The sequence below is a fragment of the Hippichthys cyanospilos genome, chromosome 9 (genome assembly GCF_059441005.1).
Source record: "Hippichthys cyanospilos isolate Australia breed blue-spotted pipefish chromosome 9, RoL_Hcya_1.0, whole genome shotgun sequence".
In the NCBI taxonomy this organism is placed as follows: Eukaryota; Metazoa; Chordata; class Actinopteri; order Syngnathiformes; family Syngnathidae; genus Hippichthys; species Hippichthys cyanospilos.
In genome coordinates this window covers 16,039,201-16,065,313 of record NC_142377.1, presented here as the reverse complement: position 1 = coordinate 16,065,313, position 26,113 = coordinate 16,039,201, and the positions used below count along the sequence as shown (strand labels likewise).

Sequence of the window (26,113 nt, the reverse complement as noted above, 5' to 3'; positions counted from 1 at the left end):
AAAATTGGTTAAGGTTCGTACGTCTAATTGCATTTCTATAAACTGATACTGGGGGTTTTTGAAAGCCAACCAAGAAACAGAAATGGAAACCAGCTCGTAAAAAGACTTGGAACAATACTCCCCCTGATGGCCACACAGGATTTGATCTTTCTGTCAGCACATCGAATTTTCCCAATAACCTCCTTTCTTGACCACCTCCATCCATCCATTTTCTATGCCTTGTACGTAGCTTCAACACCAACCACGCAGTGCTGCACTGGCTCTGCCTGATAAACGAAAAATAACTGCGATTTTTGAACTGTTAAACTTCAAACGTTCATTTATTTGATCATATTTAAATGTCAACCATAATCTAAACACCAGCATTTACATGTATGATAACTACACTTGAAATTGAGGGGTAGAATCTTTAAATTATGAAAATACCATAAATATTTGATTGTTCTGATCATATCATTTTTTTTTATAACAAATGACATACTGTACTGTACTTGCAATTTCTTATTCTGAGATCGTAAGAAATAAAAAGCACACAAATAGAAAAACATAACACAGACTGAACTCTTACAACATGATTGTCTGTGTGTAGATGTGTTTTTTTTTTGTATGTACATGCACAATAGGTTTTGGGCAGGGGGTCGCAAGACTGACCATGTGTGTGTGACAGGAGTGTTTTTGTGGATCGAGTCTCTATTTTCCCTTGGTATTGTCTGGAGTGGATTGTGGAGGCGGTAGCTCAAAAGAGCAGCTGCTTCTGACAAACACCGAGAACACACTGTGACACTTGGAGGTTGAATAAATTGTTTGGTGTGTATATGTGGGTGTATGTGCAAGGTTGATTGAAAGGATGTTTTAAAAAAATAAAATAAGGCCTACCATGTATGGGACTATTAACAGCAAAGCCTGTTCATAGCAAACATGATGTTAATATCCTGTGGTATCAAATGCAGTGGATGAAAATGATAACATCCATTCATCCATTAGCTGTGGCACTTATCCTGTGTAGGGTCACTGGGGAAGTTGGAGCACATCCCATCTGACTACAGGGTGAGAGGCGGGTTGCATCCTGGATTGATCACCCTTCAGTCACTGGGTAAAGTAAGAGTTCAATTCATACGCAATACTGTCTTTGCATGCCTGAATACAAGCATAAGACAATAATTTAAAATGCAAAAAATGTGCTAATTATTTTGATACTTCAATTGAAAAAGTGAAGCTCATGACTTTATTCACTAACACTTTTACAAGAACTTTCCTCTGGACTCAAAATAAGCAAGTTTGCCTTTCAGTTTTAATATTTTCCTCTAGACTCGAAATAAGCACGTTTGCCTTTCTGTTTGTGTAAATTTTGGACTTTCATTTTGAAGTTTTTCCTCAGAGCGGAAGTTATGTTGCGATTATCTTTATTATATCCGATTATCTCGATAGAAATTATAATGATAATGATAAATGTAGAGCGCAACAATGGTTGGCCTGTAGGGACACGGTGTACCTTGCTAACTGATCAAAGACAGCTGGGATAGGCTCCACCATCCCTGTGACTTTAGTGAAGATAAGAGGCTGCTAAAATGCATGGATGGATGCATAATAATAATAACAATAATAATAATAATAATAATAATAATAATAATAATAATAATAATAATAATAAGGTAATATTACAGTTTTTTTTTAAAAAAAAGCTTTTGTTTCAGGTCCCTGGGATTAACTTGCAAAAAAAATGTGAAAATTACAAAATTAATTATATGATCCACAAAACTGTTCAACGAAAAACGTTTAAGTTTAGATATTTTTTTCCATTGTTTCTTTAATACTGTAGGTGAATATTATTTTTTTATTATTATTTTAAGCAATAATAGGCATTCAATTTACTGTTTAAAAATGAAACAATAAAATATTTCACTCTGTAAAAAAATTAGATTTTTCACAATACTACGATAATAATAATAATAAAATATATTCAGGTGTACCTGCATGTTCAAGTGCATGCGTCAGTTTGTGTTTGATCCGTGCATAAATATGAGTGTAATCAGTTGGAGTGCATATGTATTCACTCTCTTCCGTTATATGCATAGTCAGCCTTGTTGTGCATGACCAGTCTGTTCTCCACAAAATAAAAGCTGTCGGAGCGAGTCTCGTAGGGACAGTCCACCATCTGACGAACTGAAACAACAACAGACAACACAAGCAAGTTAGCAATCCCAAAGTCACGCTTTTTTCAGTAATGCACTGGGAATGCATGTTTTACATGACAATAAGGTAATGTTTTATTCCTGAGGTAATTCCATGTGGGGAAAAAAAACAAAACAAAAGGAGGAGCAGGCATGGTTTCATATGAACAACTAAAATGAGGCTTTAAATTCCCCTCAGGCTGGTGTTGATACAATGCTCAAATGTGCATGACGCATTGGAAAGGGTATTGATCGCTCTGATCTTCCCCCCTCTCCACAAATCCATTCCTTAGGGACACTACACTGGAAAATGTCCATTCTGTTAAATGGTTCGGGTGTCTTCTGAAAATAACAAGCTGTTGAGTTGTGTTTTGTTTTTTGTTTGCCTAGAGCAGTGATTATATATATATATATACTGTATATATTTTTTTTTACTTTAGTAAGTTAGGACTGTAATTGATTACATTAATAATTGAATACCTAAAGTAACAAATTAGTTCCTGGGCACCTATTGACTGTGCTAAGACAAGTACAGTGCAAAGGTTAAATTTCTGGTGGAAAATTGACAGCTCAGTTCAATAAAACATGTTTGCAAAGACAAAAACATCCCTGGGTCATTTTGACCCGGGCTGTATTTTAGGCACCAAAACTGACTGAAAGATATGTATTCATTTAAACCAGTGTATTATGTTCATTTCTGAAAAAAAACATTCCATGAGTTGGACATGAGGCCAAAATAACTGATCTGTATTGTGCCATCCTACGCAAGTATGCAGCGAGTTATTTGTTTTGGAGAAGTGTTACTCGGACAACGGTAATGGAATGGTAAGAAAACAAAGGGATCCTCAAACAAAGCTTGTCAAGAAAAAAATGGATGGATGTCCCGCATTGTGACCCTTTGCATCGTCACAGTGCTCGCTTCTTTTGTTAAAGGCGTTGTTTGGATACACTAACACTGTCATGTTCCAATGATGTCACCCTAATTACGTAGCTGACGCACCTAGCTAGATTTCCACCTACACACCTCATTGTGGAAAGCAAAAGATAGACTATACCCTCGACTAGTTGCTAGTCAATCCCAGGGAGATTAGGAATTACTTTTGAATGGGAAATGAAGTCTTGCTAACTGGATGAATGTCCTCATTTAGCTTAAATTTTTTTTAACCTTACCCAAACTCTCCGAGAGCTGAGGGAACTCATAGATGTGCTCGCAAGTATTCCGGCTGTTCGGGATGCAGAATCCAAAGTCAAAGTCGAAGCTTTTCAATAGGCGGTCTCGGAAATAGTGCCGCTCGATCATTCGGAAGTTGTTGAGGGCTCGGTTGCCCACTGTGAATTCCACTCTGGTAAAAATCGCAAATTGTGGTCACAAATTTGTCTGGGGGAGGAAATGTAGTTTTCAGGTTTTGATGTTGATGATTTAGTCACTTACGTGGCTCCCACGGTAATCAGTCGTAGAAAGGCTGGGGTGAACTGGTAGCGTACGAATCGGCCCGCGCTTGCATCGGTCGGTCGATTTTTGCTGTCCTCCTCTACAAGCCGTAGCATAGGGAAATGTTTTTGTTTAATATGATAGCAACTTTCAAACTCATTGACAAACATCTATGGATTTGTGATGTGATATTGATTGATATGTGAATTTGTTTAAGCAAGAACCCCTGACCAGCGCAATACATTTTATGGTAGACAAAAACATAAAACTGAAAACAGAGTGCTCAAACTATAGAACTACTTTTGTAGTGGTATTTTTAGGTGTATTGTATTCAGCAACTCCAGAAGATAGATCTTGTAGCATCATCTGTTGTATTTCTGGTTCATCTGCCAGAAAATTGCATCGCTCGTGACAATGTGAATTTCATATACATTTAAAATAAAGCCGTACAAGGTTTTACAAGGGAATCCTACAATTCAGCAATATGTTGCTTCATGTTCCGATTAATTTGCTCTTAATTTGAAAAGAAAGGTGTTTGAAAGGAAATGTGTCTCAAAAATTTTGGATGTGTCTAACCATCATCTCAAATCATTATCTGTTTATTTTTTCTGGCTCATCTGTCAGGAAATTGCATCACTATTGCCAAAGCACATCTGCATAAAAATGTACAAAATAAAAGCATACAACTTTCAGCAAAAGAGTCACTATGACACAATTTAGCGATAAATTGTTTCATGTTCCAGTCAATTCTCTCTTTAAAAAGAAAGAAAAGAAAATCAACTTTTCCTGTCACGGCTTTAAAACCATGAAATTGTATTGATTTAATGTTGCCCTTTTATCTTTGCTTAATAAAAAAATAAGTGACGCCATTAAACACACGGTGTGCAAGCTACCTGAGCATGGTGGTTTGGCGATCTCAAACAGAACAGTGCCCGTCTCCAGGTCTCTGATCTTGAAGCGTACAAAGTCGATGTTATAAATATTGTCCTCGGGTTTACAGAGGTAGCCTACAATGATAGCATAGGTTTGATAGTGATGAGAAAACTAGTACAGTACATGGCATTGACAACCAGTTTACAGTTTGGCCTGACGGTGGTTGTACCACCTGCAATACAAACTGTCATAGTGGAGAAAACGTTACCAGTGCATTCTTCTATAGAACTCTACTTGCGCTCAGTGACCTTTAAATGAGGTTCGAATAAATCCTCAAACGGCTTTTCATATAAGCAACCACCATCTACTGCGTGACAAAGAAAATATCGAAGCATACGGATGACATTTAATTTCCTTCTTGAATTCAAACCTCCTGTTAAGTTGTGGGTCAAACTGATCCATTTGAAAGTTCAAGTGAATGTTGTATGTTGTTTTTCAAGACATGACTTCTGCTCAGCTTGTATATAATAAACACATTTGTTTAAAATGGCATTTGAATGCATTTTTTATTATTTATATTTTGATAACATTTTTGAAAGGCAAAACCCAGGTTAAAATGACCCAAGAATATTATTACTGTTTCTGAGGGAGAGGAATGCCCAGATTTGTTAGTTAGTTGGATTATGTATATATATATATTTTTTACTTATCCAGAGAAACATATGGTAGAGACAGTTACAGTATTGCCTGTTATTTGGGGGTGGGTTTACGATACATAAGAGTGTTTTTGAGTCATATTGACCCAGAGATATATTGACATTTCTGACAAGTTTGAGTGACTCAATACGCCCCGGGCCAAATTGACGAAAGGACATTATTGCTGTTCCTTGCAAATACACATAACAGGAGTGTTAAACGCGCATTTCAAACACAAATGCCGTCCAATAACTCTAAGCGTAATTAGACTTTAATTGTTCACGCCATGCATTCTGCAGGCTATTGATGGTTATTTATGTCACCATGCATTGTCAGCATGGGGGCGATTAAAGGTTCCATTCCAAGAGGCTCAGCAGGGGGTCAAACCTTGAGTGGCTACCCGCAGTCCGAGGACATCCTCCGGCGCGACGAGCCCGTTCTGCGCCCGCAGGTCTTCCTCGGTGACTGGCTGGCTGTCCACCTGATTCCTTCGTGATTTGAACCTCTTCAGAACACCTCCGAGCGGTTTGAGCTCCCATCCGGGGCCCGCAGAGCCGTGGCCGCCTCCGGGGATATTGTTAGTTACAGATGCGTCGTTGTGGGCTTTGGTTCCGTTCATCTTCAACTTCCTTCGTATAACCTCGCTTGATAAAATGTGCTATTTTGATTCGATACGAAGATGGCGTCGTAGATTGCGAATGTGGAAGGATCCGCCAGGCTCGTCTTTGTATGTGCACGCTGTGTTGTTGTTATGACAACTCGAAAGCGTGGCGCAGGTGTCGAGGTACTTAAAATGTCCACCAGGAGGTGCTCAAGTCTTACGTCGTTGTATTATCAGAAGTACAATACTGGAGTGTGCCGTTTTTTGGTTTAGTGTGTGTGTAGAAATGATCCAACACAGACAAGTAGAATTCGTGCGGATATGATTTTAAATTAACCACAAAGATGCGTTTAGGTTTAATTAAAAATACACTGGTAATTTTATTGACAAATCCTTTACATTTTCTTAAATTAATCGAATTCGGTACAACGTTCTTAAACGATGTCAATTGTCTAACCAGTCTTTTGAATTAAATTTCTATACTCGTTCATCTTCTATGTACAGAAGGCAAATGAACTTTGTGGAGCACACATACGCTATGCAAATGAAGCCTTTCGGGTATCTGAGAGGTTCCTGGCAAGTTCTCTTAAAGCACAATGAGCTGCATGGATCCATTTCCTTTTCTCCTAAATTGCACTGTGCCCTCAACAAAACCTGTTTATCAGGCGCACAAGGAAGAGTGTTATCGCCAAATACGATAAAGAGATAAAAGGAAACATCCAATCAGGATGTTCAAAGTAAAATGCAGCCTTCGGTTTGCACAGTTACCGTAACTACACTAGAGATTTCCATTTACCTAAAATAATCCGATGTAGTACAGTTATGGAAGTTTTATACTACGGTTATAGTAGTATTATAGTACACTTCACTAATTCCCCGATGAACTAGTGGTCTTACATATAAATTTATGGGCTTTTATTTTATTTATTATTTTTTAGGCAAAAAAAGGATACAAACACACATACAAATATGAAGTGCATTTTGAGATAAATACGTATTTGTCAAGAAATACCACGAAATAAATAACCGAAGAAGAAATCATTGTTTGTGCATTGCTCAGATGATATTTTGCTCCACACTTCTTTACAGAAATTTACCAATCCTTCAAGCATCACCAAAGGAGTGACTGGCAATAGAGACGCGCTCACAAGATGTACGTGTTTGTTTGTTTGTTTGTTTGTTTGTTCAAACACGGGAAAAGGCCTTGACTCTTCGAGTTCAGCTCATGACACATATTTATTTTATTTTGAAGGCTTGCTTTGCTACTTCCGCTCCCACCGTAACATGTGTAACTTAACGGTGGTGTGTCGAAGAGTGTGGAGGAGGGCAGGGAGTGTTTTGAGAGCACAATGTAACGCCTCCTTGGTGGGAATGAGGAAAAACAGCGAGAAGCAGGAGAGACGCTGCAGGATAACGCGTTTGCCCCCCTCATTCCTAACTTATTCCCACGTCCTCCCTTCTTTCCTATCTGCATGATTGCCTGAAGACTAAAAGGTAAATGAAATACGTTATTGTATATCTAACGGAGCAGGTGCACTGTACGCGTGCCTTCATATTTTATCTTTAATTATGCATCGTGAGCATATTCCGACGATTTAAATGCGTTTTCTGACCGATCCGGTTGTTTGGATTAGCTAAAGTTATAAACTTTGAATGAGTTTCTTCTTGGCTAGTTCAATGACCGATAGTTCACCTGTTGCCGTGTTTTTCCGTAACTCATTAACCCAGCAATAAAACAGTTCGGTTTAACGCCCTTTATATGATTGTGCAGTATTACCATTTCTTGTTTAGTCTTTATGGCCTTCTGGCGGTGTTGCATCCCTCCACTAAAGCAGGTGAGCAGCGAGTAAAAAGGAGGGCAAGCAAACAAAGATGACGAAGCATAACGATTTTCCCGTTCATAGATAAGCGTGAATACGTTCTGAATATACACCCATTGATCATATGTTCAAGTGAGGCTTTGTTTACCAGGCAGCAGTTTGTTTCTCACGCTCACCTGCCAGGAGAAGATGCTATTGATTTCATTGTGGGTGGTAGCTTTTTGCTGTGATCACTCATTGGTACATTGCCCCAAGTCTCAGAAAGACACCGGCATCCAACTAAAAGGAGACGTGAACATTGGTGCAATTAAACAAAGCTATGTCATTGTGATACTGTGTTCAAAAGGTACATTCATTCAACTTTTGGGTGGGGATATGATGAGACAAGTAGGTTAAAAAAGACTGACAGGTCAAACCAGATGCTGCAACAATGCCTGGGGAATTTGCAGTGACATATTTGAAAACGCCACTTTGCACTCCGTGTAAACACACCGTCACTCTGGTGAGAGGGCCTGCTGTTGGGTAAAATGTTCCCATTACTGCATGTATCATGGTTTTAGTAGGCTACCTTCAAACCACTTTAGACAGTTAGATCTCATAACAAACTGATTTTCTAGCAAAATGTTCAGGGTGGAAAATTATATCGCAAGGGTGTCAAACTCGTTTTACCACATGGAGGAAAAAAAAGTTCTCAAGTGGTAATATCAGGTAAAGTCATTGGATATAACTGCATATAAATTCATATTTTGTATAACACACATAATAAAATGATCTCCAAGTAAATAAATAAATAAATAATGAACCAGAATTATCCAGTGGAAGGAAAATGCCCAAATGTCTGGTAATGGCTCAGACTCCGGCCCATTGTGAATTTATTCAGGGCAATCCAAGAATTTCATCTGCAATGAGGAGGAGCACGACGAATGCTTTTTATGCTAATTACTCTCATGCTCATTACGAATGCGACTGTGAATGCTAGCGAAGTGTTGCACTTTCTCTCACTGAAGCGATAAGCAAGCTCTTTTGCACAAGCATGAATGTAAGTTGCAGTGCTTATCGGGGCATTGCTAGTAAAAGTAAGAGTTGTTCTACTACTAAAGAGTATAATAATACATAAACCTTCGGTTGGATATGGAGGATATCAAATATATATTCAAACAGCTTTGCCTAAAAGTGTGTTCTTGTGTGTATCTTATTATCTTGAACTAATAACGGAAGCCTCAATTGATGTCACTGCTTGGCAGCAACCAATAGAAGTTTGCTCCCAAAATGAGCTGTAGAGGAAGTCAGACAGGAAGTATTGTCTGCCAAGTTTGTAGGACCTCTTATAATGACTTCCTGATGTAATTGACCCTGCACATGTGTCCAAGCTGTACCCCACCTCTCACCCAGGCCTTGGAGGAGGTTCCCGCTCATTCTCAACCGATGGGTGTATTATTATTATTATTATTATTATTATTATTATTATTTTCTATTATTACTAATATTATTATGCCCTAATTTATTTAAAAACTATCCCACTGTCAATTACAGTTGACAAAAACCCGCAACAGAGCTAAACAATTCAGAAGCGCCATTCTCCCTTTCATTACAATAACAATTTCTATAATAATTCACATCATAGAGAAAAGCAAGACAAAAAATAAAAACAAGCCAATTGGTTTTCTGGTGGTGTGATGATTGTTTGAGCCTTAACAGTATTCTCTATGCCTAAATATGTGTTGTTGTTGTTTTTTTTTAACACCACTCCTTCACCCTGTCTCACTTTAGAAACCCAATGATGCAGAGCGCAGTCGACACTTCACAAGTGATAGATGTATCAAAATCCAAGCCATCCCTCCCGCCGAAGCCTCGACTTGCTCCCAAGCCTTTCACTGCACAAAAAAACACTATTCGCTCCATAAATGCGCCAAATGCTGTTAATGTGTCCTCTAAGGACTCCAAGGACAAGGCTGAAAAACCTGTGGCTAAAACGGCCCCTAAACCTTCCATAACTAAACCAGCCCCAAAACCACCTCAGCAGAAGTCCACGAGTGTGAGTACAAAGGAACAAACAAAACCATTAAAACCTGAACCCAAACCTGTTGCAGTCCAGAAAGAATCTGCCAAAACAAAACACAAAACAGAAACACAGGTGATATCTAATACTGAACCAAATAATCTTGAAAAGAGTGAAAATAAACCTCCATTGACCACCATCCAAAAGTCTGAAGAATCTCAGGCCAATGATTCCCCACAAATCAATGAAACGTTTCAGTGGGGCGGAACCAGGAAACGCTTGTCCGCGAAGCTGACCTCAAAGTTTAACTCTGGCGGTATCCCTCAACCCACCGACGACAGCAAATCCACTTCTATAAACAAAGGAAAAGAAAATGCAAACCAGCCAATCCCAAAAACGCCTGATCCATCCCCCACAGAAAGTAATGAAGCCCAACCCACTGAAGACAGCAGTGGAGGTGGCAGCATCAAACGTCGGATCAGTCTTCTATTTGATTCAAAGCCAGAGGTTGCTGTGAAGAGAGTTCAGCCTGAATTTGTAAATGAGTCAGCTGGTGTCAAGGAGCGAATCAAAAACTGGACTCAGGAGACCAGGTTCGTAAGTTTCCTTTTTCTGTGTTCTGTTCGCTTTTGGAAATCTGTGCTGAACTGCAGAACGTTCATTAAATTAGGTTTTGCCCCATGTCACAAAATGTGCTAAACTGTAGCTAACTGTATGACTGCTAACATGAGAATTGGCTTTTCAATTTAACCAATTTTGTTTTCTCTCCAGCTCAGTGCCAACAATAGAGAAGATTCAAAAACTGCCAGCTGTTTCTGAATCAGGAACTGTGTCACTGTCTGACACAACTGAAACACCGCCAAAGGAACAACTTTACACATCCGGGGAGTTGGAGCACAAGACATTAGCCGATGATGAAGATGACGACGACACCCCTCCTAAAATTATTAAAAGCCGAGACAGTGCCAAACGCCTCTCTGTTAAATTTGGTGCAGTTGAGAGAGACGATGGCGAAGCAGAAAGCAAATCAGAGGAAGTAAGAGCTCTAAAGAGCACGGATGAGGACGTTGGTGAGATGGAACGAATAAAGCATTTGGAATTTGAAAAAAAGCGAAAAGCTGAGGAAAGGGAACTTCAACTGTTCAAGTTACAGGAGGCGAAGAAGGAAGAAGAAGAAGCCAGGCTAAAGAGAGAAGAAGAGAGCAGGATGGAGGCCGAGACCGAAAAACTTCGGCTTAAGAAGAAAGAGGAGGAGAGCCGAAGAAGGGAGGATCTGGAGAAACAGAGGCTGAGGGAAGAGGAGAGAAGGAGGGATGAGGAAAATGAAAGACTTAGGCAAGAAGAGAAGCAGAGAAGGGAGGAATTGGAGAGAGATGAGGAGAGGAAGAGGGAGGAGGAGAAAGAAAGATTGAGGCTGAAAAGAGAGCAAGAGGAGAAGCACAGAGAAGAGGAACTGGAGAGAGAAAGGCTGAGGGAGGAGGAAAGGAGGAGGGAGGAGATGGAGAGGATTAAAATGAAAAAGTTGGAAGCTGAGAATTTGAGAAAGGAGGAGCTGGAGAACGAAAGGCTGAAGGAGGAGGAGAGAGTGAGAAGAGAGGAATTGGAGGGGGAACAACTCAGGGAAGAGGAGAGAAAAAGAAAGGAAATAGAAAGAATAAAACTCAAGAAGTTGGAAGCAGAGAAGCAAAGGAGAGAGGAAATGGAGAAAAAAAGGCTTAGAGTAGAAGAGAGAAAGAGGGAGGAGATAGAAAGATTGAGGGAGGAAGAGGAGAGACTTCAAAGAGAGCGATTGGAGAGGGAAAAACTCAAGGAAAAGGAGCGAAGGAGGCAGGAAATAGAAAGATTGAGGGAAGAAGAAGGGAGACTGAAAATAGAGGAATTGGAGAGGGAAAAACTAAAGGAAGAGGAGAGGAGGAGGCAGGAGGTAGAAAGATTGAGGGAAGAAGAGGAGAGATTGAGAAAAGAGGAATTGGAGAGGGAAAAGCTAAGGCAAGAAGAGAAAAGGCGGCAGGAAATACAAAGATTGAGGGAAGAAGAAGAAAGACTGACAAGAGAAGAATTGGAGAAGGAAAGGTTAAGGCAAGAGGAGAGAAGGAGGCAGGAGATAGAAAGATTGAGGCAAGAAGAGGAGAGACTGAGAAGGGAAGAATTGGAGAAGGAAAGGCAAAGGGAAGAGGAGAGACGAAGAAAGGAGATAGAAAGGCTAAAGAGGGAGCAAGAGGAAAGACAAAAAAGGGAGGAATTGGAGAGGGAAAGGATGGAGGAAGAGAAGAGAAGGAGGCAGGAGATAGAAAGATTGAGAGAAGAAGATGAGCGACTGAAAAGGGAGGAAATAGAAAGGGAGAAGGAGAGAAGGAAAGAGGAGATTGAAAGAATAAGACTCAAGAAGTTGGAAGAGAAGAAGCAAAGAAGGGAGGAATTAGAGAAAGAGAGGCTTAGAGAAGAAGAGAGAAGAAGAGAAGAGATAGAAAGACTAAGACTAAGGAGGGAAGAAGAGGCGAGATTGAGAAGAGAGGAACAGGAGAGAGAAAGGCTGAGAGAAGAAGAAAGAAAGAGGCAGGAGATTGAAAGGTTGAGGGAAGAAGAGGAGATGCTCAGAAGAGAGGAATTAGAGCGGGAAAAGCTAAGGGAAGAGGAGAGAAGGAGGGAGGAGATCGAAAGAATACGACTTAAGAAATTGGAAGAGGAGAAGCAAAGACGGGAGGAACTAGAGCGGGAAAGGTTGATGGAGGAGGTGAGAAGGAGGGAGGAGATCGAAAAACTGAGACAGGAGAGGGAAGAAGAGGAGAGACTTAGAAGGGAGGAATTTGAGAGGGAAAAGTTCAGGGCAGAGGAGAGGAGGAGGCAAGAGATCGAAAGAATCAAGCTGGCTGTGGAAGAAGAGGAGCGAAAGCGACAGGTTGAATTAGAAAGGGAAAGACTGAAGGAGGAGGAGCGACGGCGGGATGAGATCGAGAGGCTCAAGCTGAAGATTGCACAAAATGAGAGGGAAAGACTGAAGGAAGAGGAGAGCAAGAGGGACGAGATGGAAAGACTCAGGCTCCAGATGGAAGAAGACGAGAGACAAAGACGGGATGAATGGGAGCACAGGAAAGAGGACTCGAGGGTGGCACAAGCACTGAAGGAGGAGGAGTCCAGGACGAGACGGAAGATGGAGATAAAAATGCAGCAAGAAAGGAAAGAAGAGCGAAAAAGGCAAGACATCACTGATAAGATGGAGGCAAATTTAATTGGCTTCGACACGAGAGATTTGCCTCAAGCTAGCCACAAATCCTCTGCGCAAAGTGGAATACTTTACGACAACTTTTCAATCAGTGAACCAAAGCCCGTGGTGGACGCTGGTCTTTTTGATGATTTTTCAGTGAAGCCCACTCGATGGGGCTCGCAACCTAAAGTGGATGTAAACACACGGGACACAATGGGAGACGTTGTGGCGCCTCTCAATGTTGGCGCGCGAGAAAGGGTGAAGACCGAAGGGGGATTTGAGCCGAAATCAACGTGGAGCCCAGAGAAACGGGAGGACCACCGAGAGCAAGAAGAGGAGTCTAGACAACAGGAGGAAGAGTTGGCGAAAGGACGAATATATTACAAGCATGAGGTAAATTTCAAATTCCTTAACTATACATGATGTGTACAATCCATGATGTTGTACATTTGACAAGATGACGTCAATATTGGGTTTTTGTTCCAGTATAAAATATAACATTTAAATAAATCATGGTATTATGAGAGCGAGTCAAGTAAAAAAAAAAAAATCTTTGCAATAAAATGCGCAATAATAGACTATGTAGGACATATTATTGTAAAGAATGTTTTTTGCAATGACCTCGTTTTTCACAAAACCTGGCATTAGGTGCATACAATTTTTTTATTATATCCACTGTATGTTGTAGTGAAATCCTTGACTATAAAATTGTAAATTTGGGTAATACCAAAAGTGATTCAGCAGACACGTTGTAAGTCATATTTTCACCACTGTCATATTCTGTTATGTAGCTGTCGTGCCCATAAAAAAAAAAAAAAATCTTGTTCTACTCGCTTCACCTGGTTATGCCATGCCCTAAAAACATGTCTTTGTTTGCAACTGTGTTGTTGTGAGGATTGAGTTTAATAAAACTAGCTCAGTCCATAACTGACATGATAGATGTAGATGTTGTTAATGGTGATGCTGGATGAGTGGTCAGGATTTTATGATCTGATTCTGCAGGCATTTCTTTTCAAACAGACATCAATAGCTCATTAGATACAGAAATATAGACTTTTGAGTTGATGGTAGAATGTGTCAATCAGTTGCTAGTTCATAAGTTCTTCTCTTAGTTCAGAGTAAAGTTATGGTCTGTATTCCTGTGGTTTAGACTGAGATGTCTAAAAGGAAGTGGTGTTGGAAGTTTTTCCGGCTGTTGCGCCACCGCTCACTCTATTTAGGTAAAACTAGTTAAACTAATCATCTGCTGTTATTTCAAGATACATGATGATTGTGTCTTGTTATAAGGAGAATTCTGTCATTGCAGGGCAAAACATTATCATTGAATTTTATAGTCAACAATTGTGGTGGACAAGCAAATATTTCATGTTACATTGTTAACATTCATGGTATTTCAATAAGATTCCGTACATCCTTAGTTACCAACAGTGGCTTCTTTTTTTTTTTTTTTCCTGCTCTTTCCACAATTAAATCTTGAACACTTTCAACAACAAGAGCGGTGAAAGCATGGCAACATTTTGGCAAATATCGGTGACCTTGAACGCAACCTGACGGGGTTAAAGGAGTCACCTGCGCAAGATTTCAGTAGTTCATCATATTATTTGGAGCACAAAAATCAGATCTGCTGTATTGAAAGTGCAAAGCAAGCCGAGACAGATCACATCACCTGCCTGTTTGAACATGCATCGTTTTTACAAAGAGAACATTGGACTCTTGAGTAATGATGTCTGTGGTTATTCAGTATGCACTTTGTTTGTGTATGTTTGCGTGAGTCATTGTGATACTCCCTTAGTCTTTCTGCCTGTTTGCATGCTTTAGCAAACAAGCCCTAACCCACATGCGCAGTAAGTTTTATTATGCTGCATTCACTTGAGGAATAGAGTGAAACCTGCTGTACGTATTTGAGTTTTTACAGATTGGGAACACGTAGTATAGAATTGGAGACCTTAAAAAAAACAACAACCTGTAAACAAGAATTACACAGTAAATCACATTTCATTAGTTGCGTTACATTGCATAACTTCTGTAGTGATCTGGTGTTGAAACTGTTTTTCCTCAGAAGACACATTAGATTTTGTTTTTTGACTTATTCGGCCATTTTCAGGTGTAAAAAGTTCATATTTGGTCTATAATTAATTTGATGAGCATTATTTTTCATGTATAAATATCTTTTAAAAAACACCATTTACCACTAAAAATGACACCATATTTTCAGGGCATAGGTAACAGCCGATCAAAGCTCAGCTTATAAATCTCACATGATCAAACCCATAAAAAAGTGTGCTGTGATTGAATTTTATCTGAGCCCTCAGCACATGTGGCAAAATTTTATTTGAAGGTATTAATTAACTCGATCATGGCCATATATTGCAGGGTTGCTTCTTTTGCGTCAAATCAGAAAAAAAAATATCTATGTGTTTATTTTTTAACTAATCTAAAAAAAACTTAACAAAAGGGAAAAAAAAGTCTCTTCTTTGCGGATTTCAGTTACCAAGGGTATTTTGGGGGACATTACCCCCACGATAAACAGGAAACCTCAGGAATGCTTTCTCATTTTTAAATGGAACTGTTTATAAAAAAATAAAAATAATAATAAAGTAATTATTCATAACTGAACATCTCTTTAATCAAATCTAAAAACTAAACAAATGTTACATTCTATCTGTTTATTTGAATATTCTCCTGTTTTATATATATTTGGCCATTTTAAACATCATCAATGGCTGCTCCTTTTTAAAATGTACCAATAATAAATCATAAATGGCTGAGATGGAAGAGTCAGAGATGGAAGAGAGACTGATCTAAGTGTCAGCGGTTCAAATGTCAGCTTCGACTGATTCCTCTCAAATTGTTCTTGAGGGAGACAACCGAACCTTAATTTGCTCCCAGTGGATCTGGAAGCATCTTGCACCGCAGCAGTCGTCCATGACTGTGTGAATGAGTCTAATGTTAGAATTAGCAATAGTTAATACAAACCAGGAGGAACATAAATGGACCAAAATCCTTGCTTGCTCCACTAGAGGGCAGTAATGCTCCTAAAACTAAAACTAAACTTAATGCTTTGCTGTATACAAGTATAATCCTCATGTCAAAATAATTGTTACATGATTAAAGACAGTATTTTGTTAAATCTGTATTATGTATTTAATTAACTAAATCAGGAAAATCTTGACCAAGTCCAATGTTTTTATGAGCAAACACAAGGTGTACAGTTGAATGAGCACTGTACATACTTCAAGGCTACTGAACAACGCACACAAAGACAGGCAGATAGGCCAATATCATGGTGTTGTATGGTCATCATGTCCTCATTTGGATCCGTCCAAAAGGCTGGTCTGTCACAATGACCAAACATGGTGAATCTAAGTGCTGTCTATCAGTCTCTCCCCTCTACTTAGAGAGCCAGCCTGTCTCCCTCTCCACTTCACAGCACCCCAAAGAGGATGGGCTGAACTGTGGACAAGAAAGTTCACATGTCCCATGACCCGTCGAGAGCTCCCATTTGCTCCAACTATCACATTCCAAGAGGATACTTTGCTAAGCGTGTTGCCCTTGGAGAAGACCTGCTTCATTCAGTAAAACTACATTAGAAACCAGTCGAGGACACTTTGATTACTTTTTGGATTCCCCCTAACAAAACAAATATCTTAGAAGATAAGGGGGTGAGCTGACCTGGACTCTGCCTTTGGATGTCTTGTTTTTTCCTCCCCAAAAGGATAAAGAGCACAGTGTGACATGAAGAAGACTCAACAATAGACACGGGAATTATATTGTACTTTTATCATTTTTTTACCTCAAAGTCTCTTGCTGCCTTAAATGACTGGTGACCCCAGTATCAGAGCAGATATTTTGATGAGCTCTCCAACATTGCAGTACTTTGGAGGAAAACTATCAGCTGCCCAGCTATATGTGGAGGGTTGGGCGGGCAGTGTGCGACGCTCCTTTCAGGGGGCTCTTGCGCTTGTCTGGAGCACTGAAGAGGAGGACCGAGACAACCAAGAAACCAAAAGAAGAAACAATGAAGGGAGATTTCAGAGGGCCATTTTGCCTCTTCGCAGTTTTGCCCGTCGTAGTAGGAGATCACTGCAATGTCTTTCTGTCAGAAGTCGACAAACTCTGCAAAAGGGATCTACCTGCTCTGTAAGAGCTGATATTGAAGGAATTCTTTACATATTTAACCATTTTAAGCAGTAAAATGTTCGTATTTTGTCTATAAATAATGTTGGTAACATTATTTTTCATGTACTAGCTTAAAAAAAATGCATTTTGCAACTTGCTGTTGACTCAAAATGCATCACATGCAATCGACTTGTGTAACAGCCAATCACAGCTCACCTTGCGAATGTCATATGATCAAACCCTGAAAACAGATGAACTCTGATTGGTTGTCACCTGAGCCTTGCGCACATGTGATGCAGTCACTGTCAATCGTCAGCTAGCGACAACATGTGTTTTAAAGGTATTAATTGTACATGAAATTTAATGTTATAAAATACTTATTTTTACTCACGAGAATGGCTAAATAACATAAATATCCCTTTTTTAACAGCTTTTAAAGACCAGCCAATTTTCAAATGATAAAATAAGTTGGTAAATGAGGATGCGTAGACAAAAGAAGACGACACACACAAAATCAAGTTTCAGTTGAACTTTATGAATGCATAGCATGTGGGCCATAACTTTTTGTGATAATCTGGATGGTTTTCACAGTTTGAGTCGAAGAGAAACTCTCCGAAATAACTGTTACTGTGTCATTGTTCATAAACCAGAAAGTAGCCTAAGAGACAAGACATACAAATACCATTTTTAAAAGTATTTATTATTTATAATGTATGGTCACTATCAAATTGCTAAAACAACAAATATAACAGTGCATACAAAGGCAGGGTATCATCATCGTTAGTCTGTGAATTGGGAATTTGGAATGACTGTTAATTTAATGTACAGCAAGAGAGGAATTTCTTTTGATTACACCTGACCTAAGCTCAAATTGTTCCATGTAGGACAACCCCAGACACATGTATACAATACACACATATGCCAATGAAAATATGGGCAGTCCTAGTCTGTTTCAGGAAAAACATGGTTATCTGATAAGGTCTTCTAAATGTGGGGTTTTATCAGTTTTCCTCCCTGTGGTGTCGTGTGTGTCATAGATAAAAACAGCGGACAATAACAATGTGACAATAAAGTGTCACACAAAGAGGTTCATCCTACTTTGGCTCAATATACCCACACACCCTGTTTTTTTCATGCTTGCTCTCGAGCTTCCCTCAGGGTTTCAATCTTCAAACTGAATAGCCTATAATATTTTCCCTTGACACTGTGTTGTTTTGGGAATTAAAAAAAAAAAAAAAGAATCTTTTGGGGATTTTAAATTGATCACAAATTGTTGATCAGAATCAGATTTAGTTCATTACACGCTGCACCAGTGATGTGTTGACATCAATGTCGCCATACATCAGTCTTGTAATTTTAGAATGTTCATTTTTATAAAGTTTGCTTCCTGTGAAAAGAATATGACCAGCACCTAATATGCTGGCATGTTTGTTTCTTCAAAAGTGAAAAGAGTATGGCCATTCTCTAATAAACTAAACATGCTTGAAACATTTTTGGCAGATCACTATGGTTCAAATGAGAGTCTACTTTTTCATTTCACTTCAACAAAGCGCTTTGACACACCCATTGGTTTATTTGGTAACGTCTCATGACTTGATTACATTCTAATGAGCAGCAAATACATGTGAATTTAATTTGACGCATTCATAATCCTTTTCTGTATGAAATACACTAAAATATAATGTAGTCCAAAAAGACCATACATATATTTGACATGTTATTATAAATCATCTCTGTTGTACATTCATGCCAGTAATTACCTTCTCTTTTTTCCCCTCTTACTTAATGCTACTTAGCTTATCACAAGATTTATAGCCTCATTCTATCACTGCAATTTTCTTCCTTACATAAACACCATTTGCTTGAGGAAAACTCACCATTAGTTTAAATACCCTCTGTATGTGTTTAGTCTTTCATGCTGTATTGCTCTAATTGTGTGATAAATGGACACAGCTTTAAGGGCATAACATCATACGCAGGCCAGGTGGTGTTTTCTTCGGTATCTAAGTGATTGTATCAAACAGAACAACATTGGGGCGTCCTCCTTGACAGGTTGCTGTAATTTGGAATGTCCATGTGAGCACGCACATTCCAGCATGTGGGTGTGAAAGCAATATGAAAGTTCAGGATATTGGTTTCTATACCGTTGTGTGTGTGTGCATTTGCCTGCAAACACATGCTCATGGTGTTAATAGTGAGCACACACTGGCCTGGTGGACAGCTCATTAAAAGGCGCATGCTTGGCTGCTCCTCGGCCTCTTCTTCCTCTGTTGCAGTCTGTGAGCCCTGCTCTGTGCTTAGTTCATTTTTTTTCACTCAGTTCTGCTTTAGATCATCATAACGTGGTATATTTTTATAAAAAATATCAAAATATTTTGCGTGTGTGTCTTTCAGGATGCTGACAGCAGTTATCACACATATGGACATGGTGAAGACTCAAATGTTTTGATAGATTTGGAGTCAGAAAGACAGCCTGCTGCCTATGACTGGAAATCTAAAACTGACAGGTGGGATTTACTTGTTGCCTCGTAGAAAGCAGAATTTGCTATGACTTGCTCTACATCCTTGAAGTATGTTGCATTGATGCAGATTTACTTAGTGTAAGCATCTGATTTTATACACAGTTACCATGAAGCCCAATATTTAATTCTTGGGTTATAATGTTTTACACTGTCACATTCATATTAAAAGAATTTCATAAGAACTTGTTGGAGGACTGGTAATTATAGTATATTAAAACAAACAAAGTATTAAAAAAGTAAAGTGAAGCTCAAACATAACTCCCTGTGCATTTCAGCTCTCTATTGCCCTCTAGTGTTTTCAAGAGATATCAGCACCAACAATTTAGAAGCCTTTGGATCTGAAAATTAGCAATGATGTGACTGTTGCAACAATAAGTTGATTTTTCTCATTTGGAAACGTTCTTATGTTTTTGTGGCTGATTTGAAAGGACTGCTTTTCAACCAAGTCCAAAGTCTTTCACTGAAGCATTCACCAAGGTCTCTGAAGATATTGATGCAACTCAACCTGTGCTGTCTCCTTTCCCTGAGGTTGGTGGTGACCCTTTTTACAGATTTAAATCAGTGTTTCTCAACCTTTTTTTCAATGATGTACTTGTGAAATCTTTTTTCAGCCAACTCAAAAAAGGCATACAACGTTTTGCACAGGAGTCACTTTTAGAAATTTCGAAAAGCTGTTGTTTAATGTTCCAACTAATTTGCTCTTAATTTGAAAGGAAAATGTGCTACTCCTGTCAAGGCATTGAAAAATATTTAATTAGATTTGAGGTCAATTTTCAAATTGTACAACTTTTGGGGGATTCAACTTCAGATGGTTCAGTCTTTAGTACGTTTGTATTGATGCTAAATTATTTATTTCATTACACAGAGCTCCACCCCTCTACTTGACACCAGTGCACAGAAAACCAGGGCAGACTTGGGCAAGAAGCGCAGGCGATCGCGTCCATCTCGTTCAGGCCGCCCACAACAGTCCATGGTCGACACTAAGGACTGGCGCTCTTGTGATTCCACAGGTCATCATTAATATCTCTTTCCGTATAAAGTACATAGCTTTATAAGTTTGTTTCAAATTGGGTGTGTACCTTGAGCTTCATCTTCATATCCTAATGTATCAACTTGATGCTGAATTCAGATGGAGGGCAGAGAGAGTGCGACTCAGAGGAAGAACAGCCAAAACAAAGAATAGTCTCCTCTCCTTCTGCATCCAGAAAGATCCCTGCGATTCCTGGCGTGACCCCCTCATCCCTCATCGTAAGTTCAAGGAGAGCTCATTTAGACGGAGTCTTTATGGATCGTTCAAGACAATGATTTTCAACCTTTTTCAACCTGGGATCCCCAGCTTTCTGTTGTTGAAAAGTCTCAACCCATATATAGAAGTTAATAACAATAACACGTTTTAAAAGAGTCTCTAAAATCACACATACAATATGTTAGTTTTAGCCACGGTTTCTAATGAATTTGACACAGTGCATAAAGCATATTGCTAGCTATTACACCCGTTAGCCAAAGGCTTAGTCACACTGTATGTTTACAGGGTAGGTAGTGAGGAGTAATGTTTCCTGAACCTGGCTGGGAAATTGCTATGCCCCATTAATGTTCTGAAAAAAAAGAAATGAATACAAATTCATTCTTGTATTAGCTGTCAAATGACTCACTGCTAGGTCCCCCATCCACTAATTGTGAATCACTGGATTAATTCAGATCACAGTTTGACGGTACTGTACTTAACACATTTCCTCAGGCTCAAATGAAAAAGAGAGCAGAAGGACGAGAGGAGACTGAAGAAAACAAGGAAAGTCCCATAGTTGATGTGGTACCTTCTCCTTCCCAACTGTCTCGCTCACCCCGCCCCCCTCGCTCTGCTGCCCAGCTTGCTGGAGCCGCTCGAGTACTTCCGCCGATAGGTGCCACAGATGGAGGGTAAGAGCCGCATAAAACAAGAAAAGTGATAAGCAAATCTGTGGGGGGTTTTTGTTTTTGTTTTTTCCTACAAAATGTTTCTGTCTCCCTCAGTGGCAGCTCCCCGGCTTGGCTGACAGAGTTGAAGTCAAAAAAGCGCATCAGTCAACATGAAGGGGAATGGTAGCAGAGCAGCATGTGGCAGGTCAGGATCAAATTGAAAAAAGGGAAAAGAGTTGTCGTCCTGGACTTTTAATATCAAAATCATCTTCATGATCACTGATTTACATAATATATATAAAAATGACATTGTGATAAATACATGACCGTACCATTTGATATCGCAACATTAAAATGTATACATGGCATATGAATGGTTGTAATTTGATGTCTTCTCTGAAATGTGTTCTCTGTAGGAACCACCATGCTCTAGGGCAGAATCCATCCATGCCAGATGTTTGTGCTGAGAGGCACCTCACCAAGGTCTTTATTTTACACTTTCAGTGCCTTATTTGTACATTTGAACCAGAATATGCAAAATTGAATTCAGAATTTTTTGATGCGGAAATTGTACAGTACGTCTATGCAAACTTTTTTTTTTCTTGTAAATGATTTGCCAAGGCTATGTGACATTTTATATTAATGCCAAGTACATGTTTGGAATAATGCTGCAAAGCCAACCAATGATCATCAGCGTAATGCAGACTATGACATAAATTTACTTTTTTTCTTTCTGTTTGTTGTTGCTGTTTGTCAACTATTATTGACCGGGATCATTGCCATGAGGCTTGCTGCGGGCAATATGTGGTCACTCGCAACTCTTTGCTAATATAGATCACCCTTTGTCTTTAGTTAAACATAATTTGGTCTCTTAAGGTCAGCCTTCTTTGCACTTTACAAAATTTGATTTTCTACCTACACCTTATATTTACCTCTACGCATAGAAGTCTTAAGACAATCATTTTTCTTATTTTCAGAATGCAATAACGTAATCCAAGCAACTCACGATAACATCAGCAAGCTTGCGGGAAATGGAGGAATGCTTTTGTGCTAATGCATTGTGTGAATGTTTATCTACCTGAGATTTTTTTTTTAAGTGCCTTTGTTTTCTAATGAAAAAAAAAATGACCACCAGTCATCAATTTGCATTGTGTTGCAATTTATTAAAAGCTTTTCTATGAAATGGATTTGAGTGTATGTTTTTAGAAGCAAACCACAAACAACAATTCAGTTGATAAAATAAAACCATGCAAACGAAGTCGGCGCTGTAAGAGAAGAAGTGTCACACAAGGTGAGGAACTATACAGGTGTAAACGATAGCTGGGTTGGGTCCATATTGCTGAGCGAGACAGATGTCGTCTCATTCTCCTGGCTTGCTCACGAGCTGGCAGAGCATGTGCCCACTATAGGATCGTGCTCAGGATGGCAGTACGGGCCGGGCCGGGCAGCATTTGCCAGGAACAGAGGGCAAGCCTATTGAGAAGCAGTGTGATGGACACAATGGGTGTGACAGACTTGCTGCATCAACAGGCTTTTTGCTGCTGTGGCCAGAAATAAACCATAAATACCCCCCTGGCCTCCACCGACTGCTCGCCAGGCCTCCACACTCACACACCCTCACACTAAGACAGACTGACAAGAAAGACGAGCAAGGGAAGACGGGGAGATTGGCTTGTACCAGGTGCACTGACACAAGCCATCCAGGTGAAAAAATATTTGACCATCACAATCCCTATCAAGTTTGTTTTTCCTACTTTTTTTTTTTTACTAGGTTTTTTTATTTTTTTTGTTTTTTACTAGTTTACATCAGAATGCTAACTTGAAAACAGTATGTGCTTTTAGTGTCATTTTATTCTGCTAAACTGCAATCTTATGACCATTTGCAAAATATAAAGCGGTCCAATGCAGGAGCTCGAAGTAGTTTCTATCCACAATAATAAGTACAATATTATGCAAATTGATACATCTGTATACAGGCTAATGTATCCTCCTGAGACCCATCTTATTCATTTGTGTCCACTGCAGTGCTCATTTGTTTTTAGTTTACATCTTTTGACTCATTGCTACCCTACCAAGTCCAAATGTGCTCAGTTGAGGACATTTCAGCTTGGCTGTCTTGCTGGAGCAAAACAACAGGCACAAATAAATCGGCTCAGTCTCAGGAGGATATTGTTGGCTTCGGGCCAGAAGCCCTGCAGTCCCATTTTGCCGAATTTCAAATTAAAAAAAAAAAAAAAAAAAAAAACCTTTACCTGTGCTGTCTAGCAAATATGTTTTTTAAACTAAAAGCAAAACTTTCCAAAATTAATTGCGATGGTTGAACAACTGTTCTCTATTAATATTGTGACATATTTAGTTGAGTAAAATCTTGGAATTAGCCCGAAATCATTTCATTTCAAAGACTTTTGATAGATTTCCTTGATCCTTTAACATGATCATGTTCCTGTAAATTACAACTGTTGAACAAAGCTACCAAATCTGACACATTGTTAAAGGCATTTTTTTCCTTTTAGTTTTCTCAGAGAAAAAAAAAATCTCAAAACCTCTCATTATAGGTTCAGTTTTGCACATCAGCAACGTTTGCAAAGGCCTGAACAAGGTAGTTTTCTCTGAGATGGCACCCCAAAGATCTACAACTAATAGAGTGAACTTGGCTAAGCGTCCAAGTTTTTCTAATTTTCTGCTATTAACTCTCTTCCTCATTTTTGTAGCAAAGGTCATAGACCACAGGGAATAAATAGTCAACTGCGTTCTTTTTTAACACTATAATATTTAAATTAATCTTAAAAGTTTACACTTTTCATTTTGACAGCCCTAATCTAATCTATTTGGTCAATTCACAGTATGTGTATGTTTTAGTTTTTTCCCCAAAAATTATTGTCCAAACTCAAATGTTGAGGTGACCTGCTCTCTTTCACAATTCAATGCCAATGTTTGAACAAACTTGCCATTTTTGGTGTCTCCTGAAAAGAGATTATTTTGGAGGTACAAGGATTCTGCCCGAAACCAGTTATACATATGCTATATTACTGTTTCTCTATAGTATTATGTAACATATGCAATGTGCAATGTAAAGAAAGATGTGTCAAATATCAAATCGTATAGCAGCAAGCTAAGGAAAATGTCAGATCAACAAGGAAGCCCTGACCAGTTCCCTGCAGAGAAGGGCCAAGGAGGTGCTGGAGCCACATATAAGGTAAATGACACAAAATGTATGCATAAGAATTGCCTACAAATAATTGTTGTTAATATTTGGGTTATAGCTGACAGTTTTTGAGTTCGAGAACTTCCGTGGAAAGAAAGTCCAGTTGTCTGGTGAATGTAAAGATGTACTAGAGAAGATACAGAAAGTTGGCTCCATCATTGTGGAATCTGGACCGTGAGTGATTCAGTGTTCCCATTGAATGCTTAGACATCCAACAAAACCATGACTGAACGTATATTTTCTTTCTTGTTGCTTTAGATGGGTTGGTTTTGAAAATCCACGTTTTGCAGGCGAAAAGTTTGTACTGGAAAAGGGAGAGTATCCTCGCTGGAGCACCTGGACCAATTGCCAGAGTCACTACTGTCTGAGCTCTTTCAGGCCCCTAAAAGTGGTCTGTCTGTGTTCATCATGCACATTACAATTGCAACATCAACAAATTCAAAAGGAAATTCTGTGTCTGTGTCTCTGTCTTTCCAGGACAATGCCGATCACAAGCTGCACCTGTTTGAGAATGCAGGTTTTGAGGGCAGAAAGATGGAGATTGTTGATGATGATGTTCCCAGTCTGTGGGCTTATGGTTTCCAGGATCGTGTGGCAAGTGCTAAAGCCATCAACGGCACGTAAGATACAATCTTCTGTGGCTTCAATTACATCTATGTGGTAAAAATGCCATGGGAACATTTTGGTTCATCATTTGAGAGCTATTATTCAGTCCACTGTACTTTGCCTCTTAAGGTGGGTGGGCTACATGTACCCAGGCTACAGAGGACGCCAGTATGTGTTTGAGCATGGAGATTTTAAGCACTGGAATGACTGGGGAGCCACTGCGCCGCAGATCCAGTCTGTCCGACGTGTGAGGGACATGCAGTGGCACAAGAGGGGGTGCTTCATTGCCACTACTCCTAATCCTACTCCAAACCCTAACCCCACTCCCAACCCCAATCCTGATCCTAAACCTACACCTAACCCTAAACCATCCCCAAATCCCAAATCACAAACCCAGCCTTAAACGTAAGGCCACAACTTCAGCTCCTCCTTACAGATCGGTGACAAGCCAAATCCACTGTAATATGACCATGACTGATTACTGGCCTTTGTACGGATGAAACATGCGTTTGTGATTACAAATAAAGTTTTCCCCCCCTGATTTTTGATTATCTGCATGTTATTGGCATTTACCAACTTTTGTTGAGTGTGTGCGTGGTACACATTGTACTATAAGTAAATAACAAGGCACAATTATATTTTTTTCACGAAAAGATTAAATTGTATTGATTTTAATATTATTGCAGATGTGTTTTTAACTAAAAACTAAAGAAAGGCACAGTTTAAAAAAATGAATTATTAGTTTTTCACTATTAAAATTAAATTGATAATTTTAAATAGCAAAACAAAAATATTAAAGGAAAGGAGTTCATATATTAATTTATCAGTGTTTCGTTAAATGCAAACTGATGAATGAACGTCAGTTACTTCGTTTTGGCCCTAAGGCGAAAGTACGGTCCATGTGATTGGTTCAAAATATAAGCCTTGCCTACAAACATGGTTCTAACCAATCACGTGCCACCTCTCTG

At 39.2% G+C, this 26,113-nt stretch overlaps 3 protein-coding genes across 3 annotated transcripts; 2 read left to right on the top strand and 1 right to left on the bottom strand.

The window, feature by feature from the left end:
* Nucleotides 1–326: 326 nt before the first annotated feature.
* On the bottom strand, nucleotides 327–6,358 carry LOC148419130 (protein unc-119 homolog B-like). The gene is made up of 5 exons (XM_088424662.1): nucleotides 5,560–6,358; nucleotides 4,497–4,610; nucleotides 3,604–3,703; nucleotides 3,342–3,514; nucleotides 327–2,163 (listed from the first exon to the last, which is right to left on the bottom strand). Exons 1-5 carry the CDS (start codon nucleotides 5,789–5,791, stop codon nucleotides 2,051–2,053), a joined length of 732 nt encoding a protein of 243 aa, XP_088280788.1. The 5' UTR covers nucleotides 5,792–6,358; the 3' UTR covers nucleotides 327–2,050.
* A 759-nt stretch (nucleotides 6,359–7,117) lies between these two features.
* Nucleotides 7,118–22,521, top strand: tnks1bp1 (tankyrase 1 binding protein 1). Its single transcript, XM_088424168.1, has 10 exons — nucleotides 7,118–7,267; nucleotides 9,364–10,185; nucleotides 10,364–13,190; nucleotides 19,311–19,423; nucleotides 19,867–19,966; nucleotides 20,304–20,448; nucleotides 20,568–20,686; nucleotides 21,177–21,355; nucleotides 21,449–21,539; nucleotides 21,751–22,521. Exons 2-9 carry the CDS (start codon nucleotides 9,371–9,373, stop codon nucleotides 21,519–21,521), a joined length of 4,371 nt encoding a protein of 1,456 aa, XP_088280294.1. The 5' UTR covers nucleotides 7,118–7,267; nucleotides 9,364–9,370; the 3' UTR covers nucleotides 21,522–21,539; nucleotides 21,751–22,521.
* Nucleotides 22,522–22,899: 378 nt separating this feature from the next.
* crybb3 (crystallin, beta B3) lies at nucleotides 22,900–25,686 on the top strand. Its single transcript, XM_088424408.1, has 6 exons — nucleotides 22,900–23,038; nucleotides 24,440–24,530; nucleotides 24,598–24,713; nucleotides 24,798–24,930; nucleotides 25,017–25,159; nucleotides 25,275–25,686. The coding sequence occupies exons 2-6, from the start codon at nucleotides 24,456–24,458 to the stop codon at nucleotides 25,546–25,548; spliced, it is 741 nt and encodes a 246-aa protein (XP_088280534.1). The 5' UTR covers nucleotides 22,900–23,038; nucleotides 24,440–24,455; the 3' UTR covers nucleotides 25,549–25,686.
* The last annotated feature ends 427 nt before the right edge of the window (nucleotides 25,687–26,113 follow it).

What these genes read in the sequence shown, in the direction of transcription:
- LOC148419130 (XM_088424662.1), bottom strand. Translation starts at nt 5,791, where the DNA reads ATGAACGGAACCAAAGCCCACAACGACGCATCTGTAACTAACAATATC. An exon ending in CGCCAAACCACCATGCTCAG is followed by an intron (nt 3,704 to 4,496) that starts GTAGCTTGCACA and finishes TACGGCTTGTAG; the next exon opens with AGGAGGACAGCAAAAATCGA. An exon ending in TCAGCTCTCGGAGAGTTTGG is followed by an intron (nt 2,164 to 3,341) that starts GTAAGGTTAAAA and finishes TTGTTGTTTCAG; the next exon opens with TTCGTCAGATGGTGGACTGT.
- tnks1bp1 (XM_088424168.1), top strand. Translation starts at nt 9,371, where the DNA reads ATGATGCAGAGCGCAGTCGACACTTCACAAGTGATAGATGTATCAAAA. An exon ending in AACTGGACTCAGGAGACCAG is followed by an intron (nt 10,186 to 10,363) that starts GTTCGTAAGTTT and finishes TTTTCTCTCCAG; the next exon opens with CTCAGTGCCAACAATAGAGA. An exon ending in TGACCCCCTCATCCCTCATC is followed by an intron (nt 20,687 to 21,176) that starts GTAAGTTCAAGG and finishes ACATTTCCTCAG; the next exon opens with GCTCAAATGAAAAAGAGAGC.
- crybb3 (XM_088424408.1), top strand. Translation starts at nt 24,456, where the DNA reads ATGTCAGATCAACAAGGAAGCCCTGACCAGTTCCCTGCAGAGAAGGGC. An exon ending in GTGCTGGAGCCACATATAAG is followed by an intron (nt 24,531 to 24,597) that starts GTAAATGACACA and finishes TTTGGGTTATAG; the next exon opens with CTGACAGTTTTTGAGTTCGA. An exon ending in GCTAAAGCCATCAACGGCAC is followed by an intron (nt 25,160 to 25,274) that starts GTAAGATACAAT and finishes TTGCCTCTTAAG; the next exon opens with GTGGGTGGGCTACATGTACC.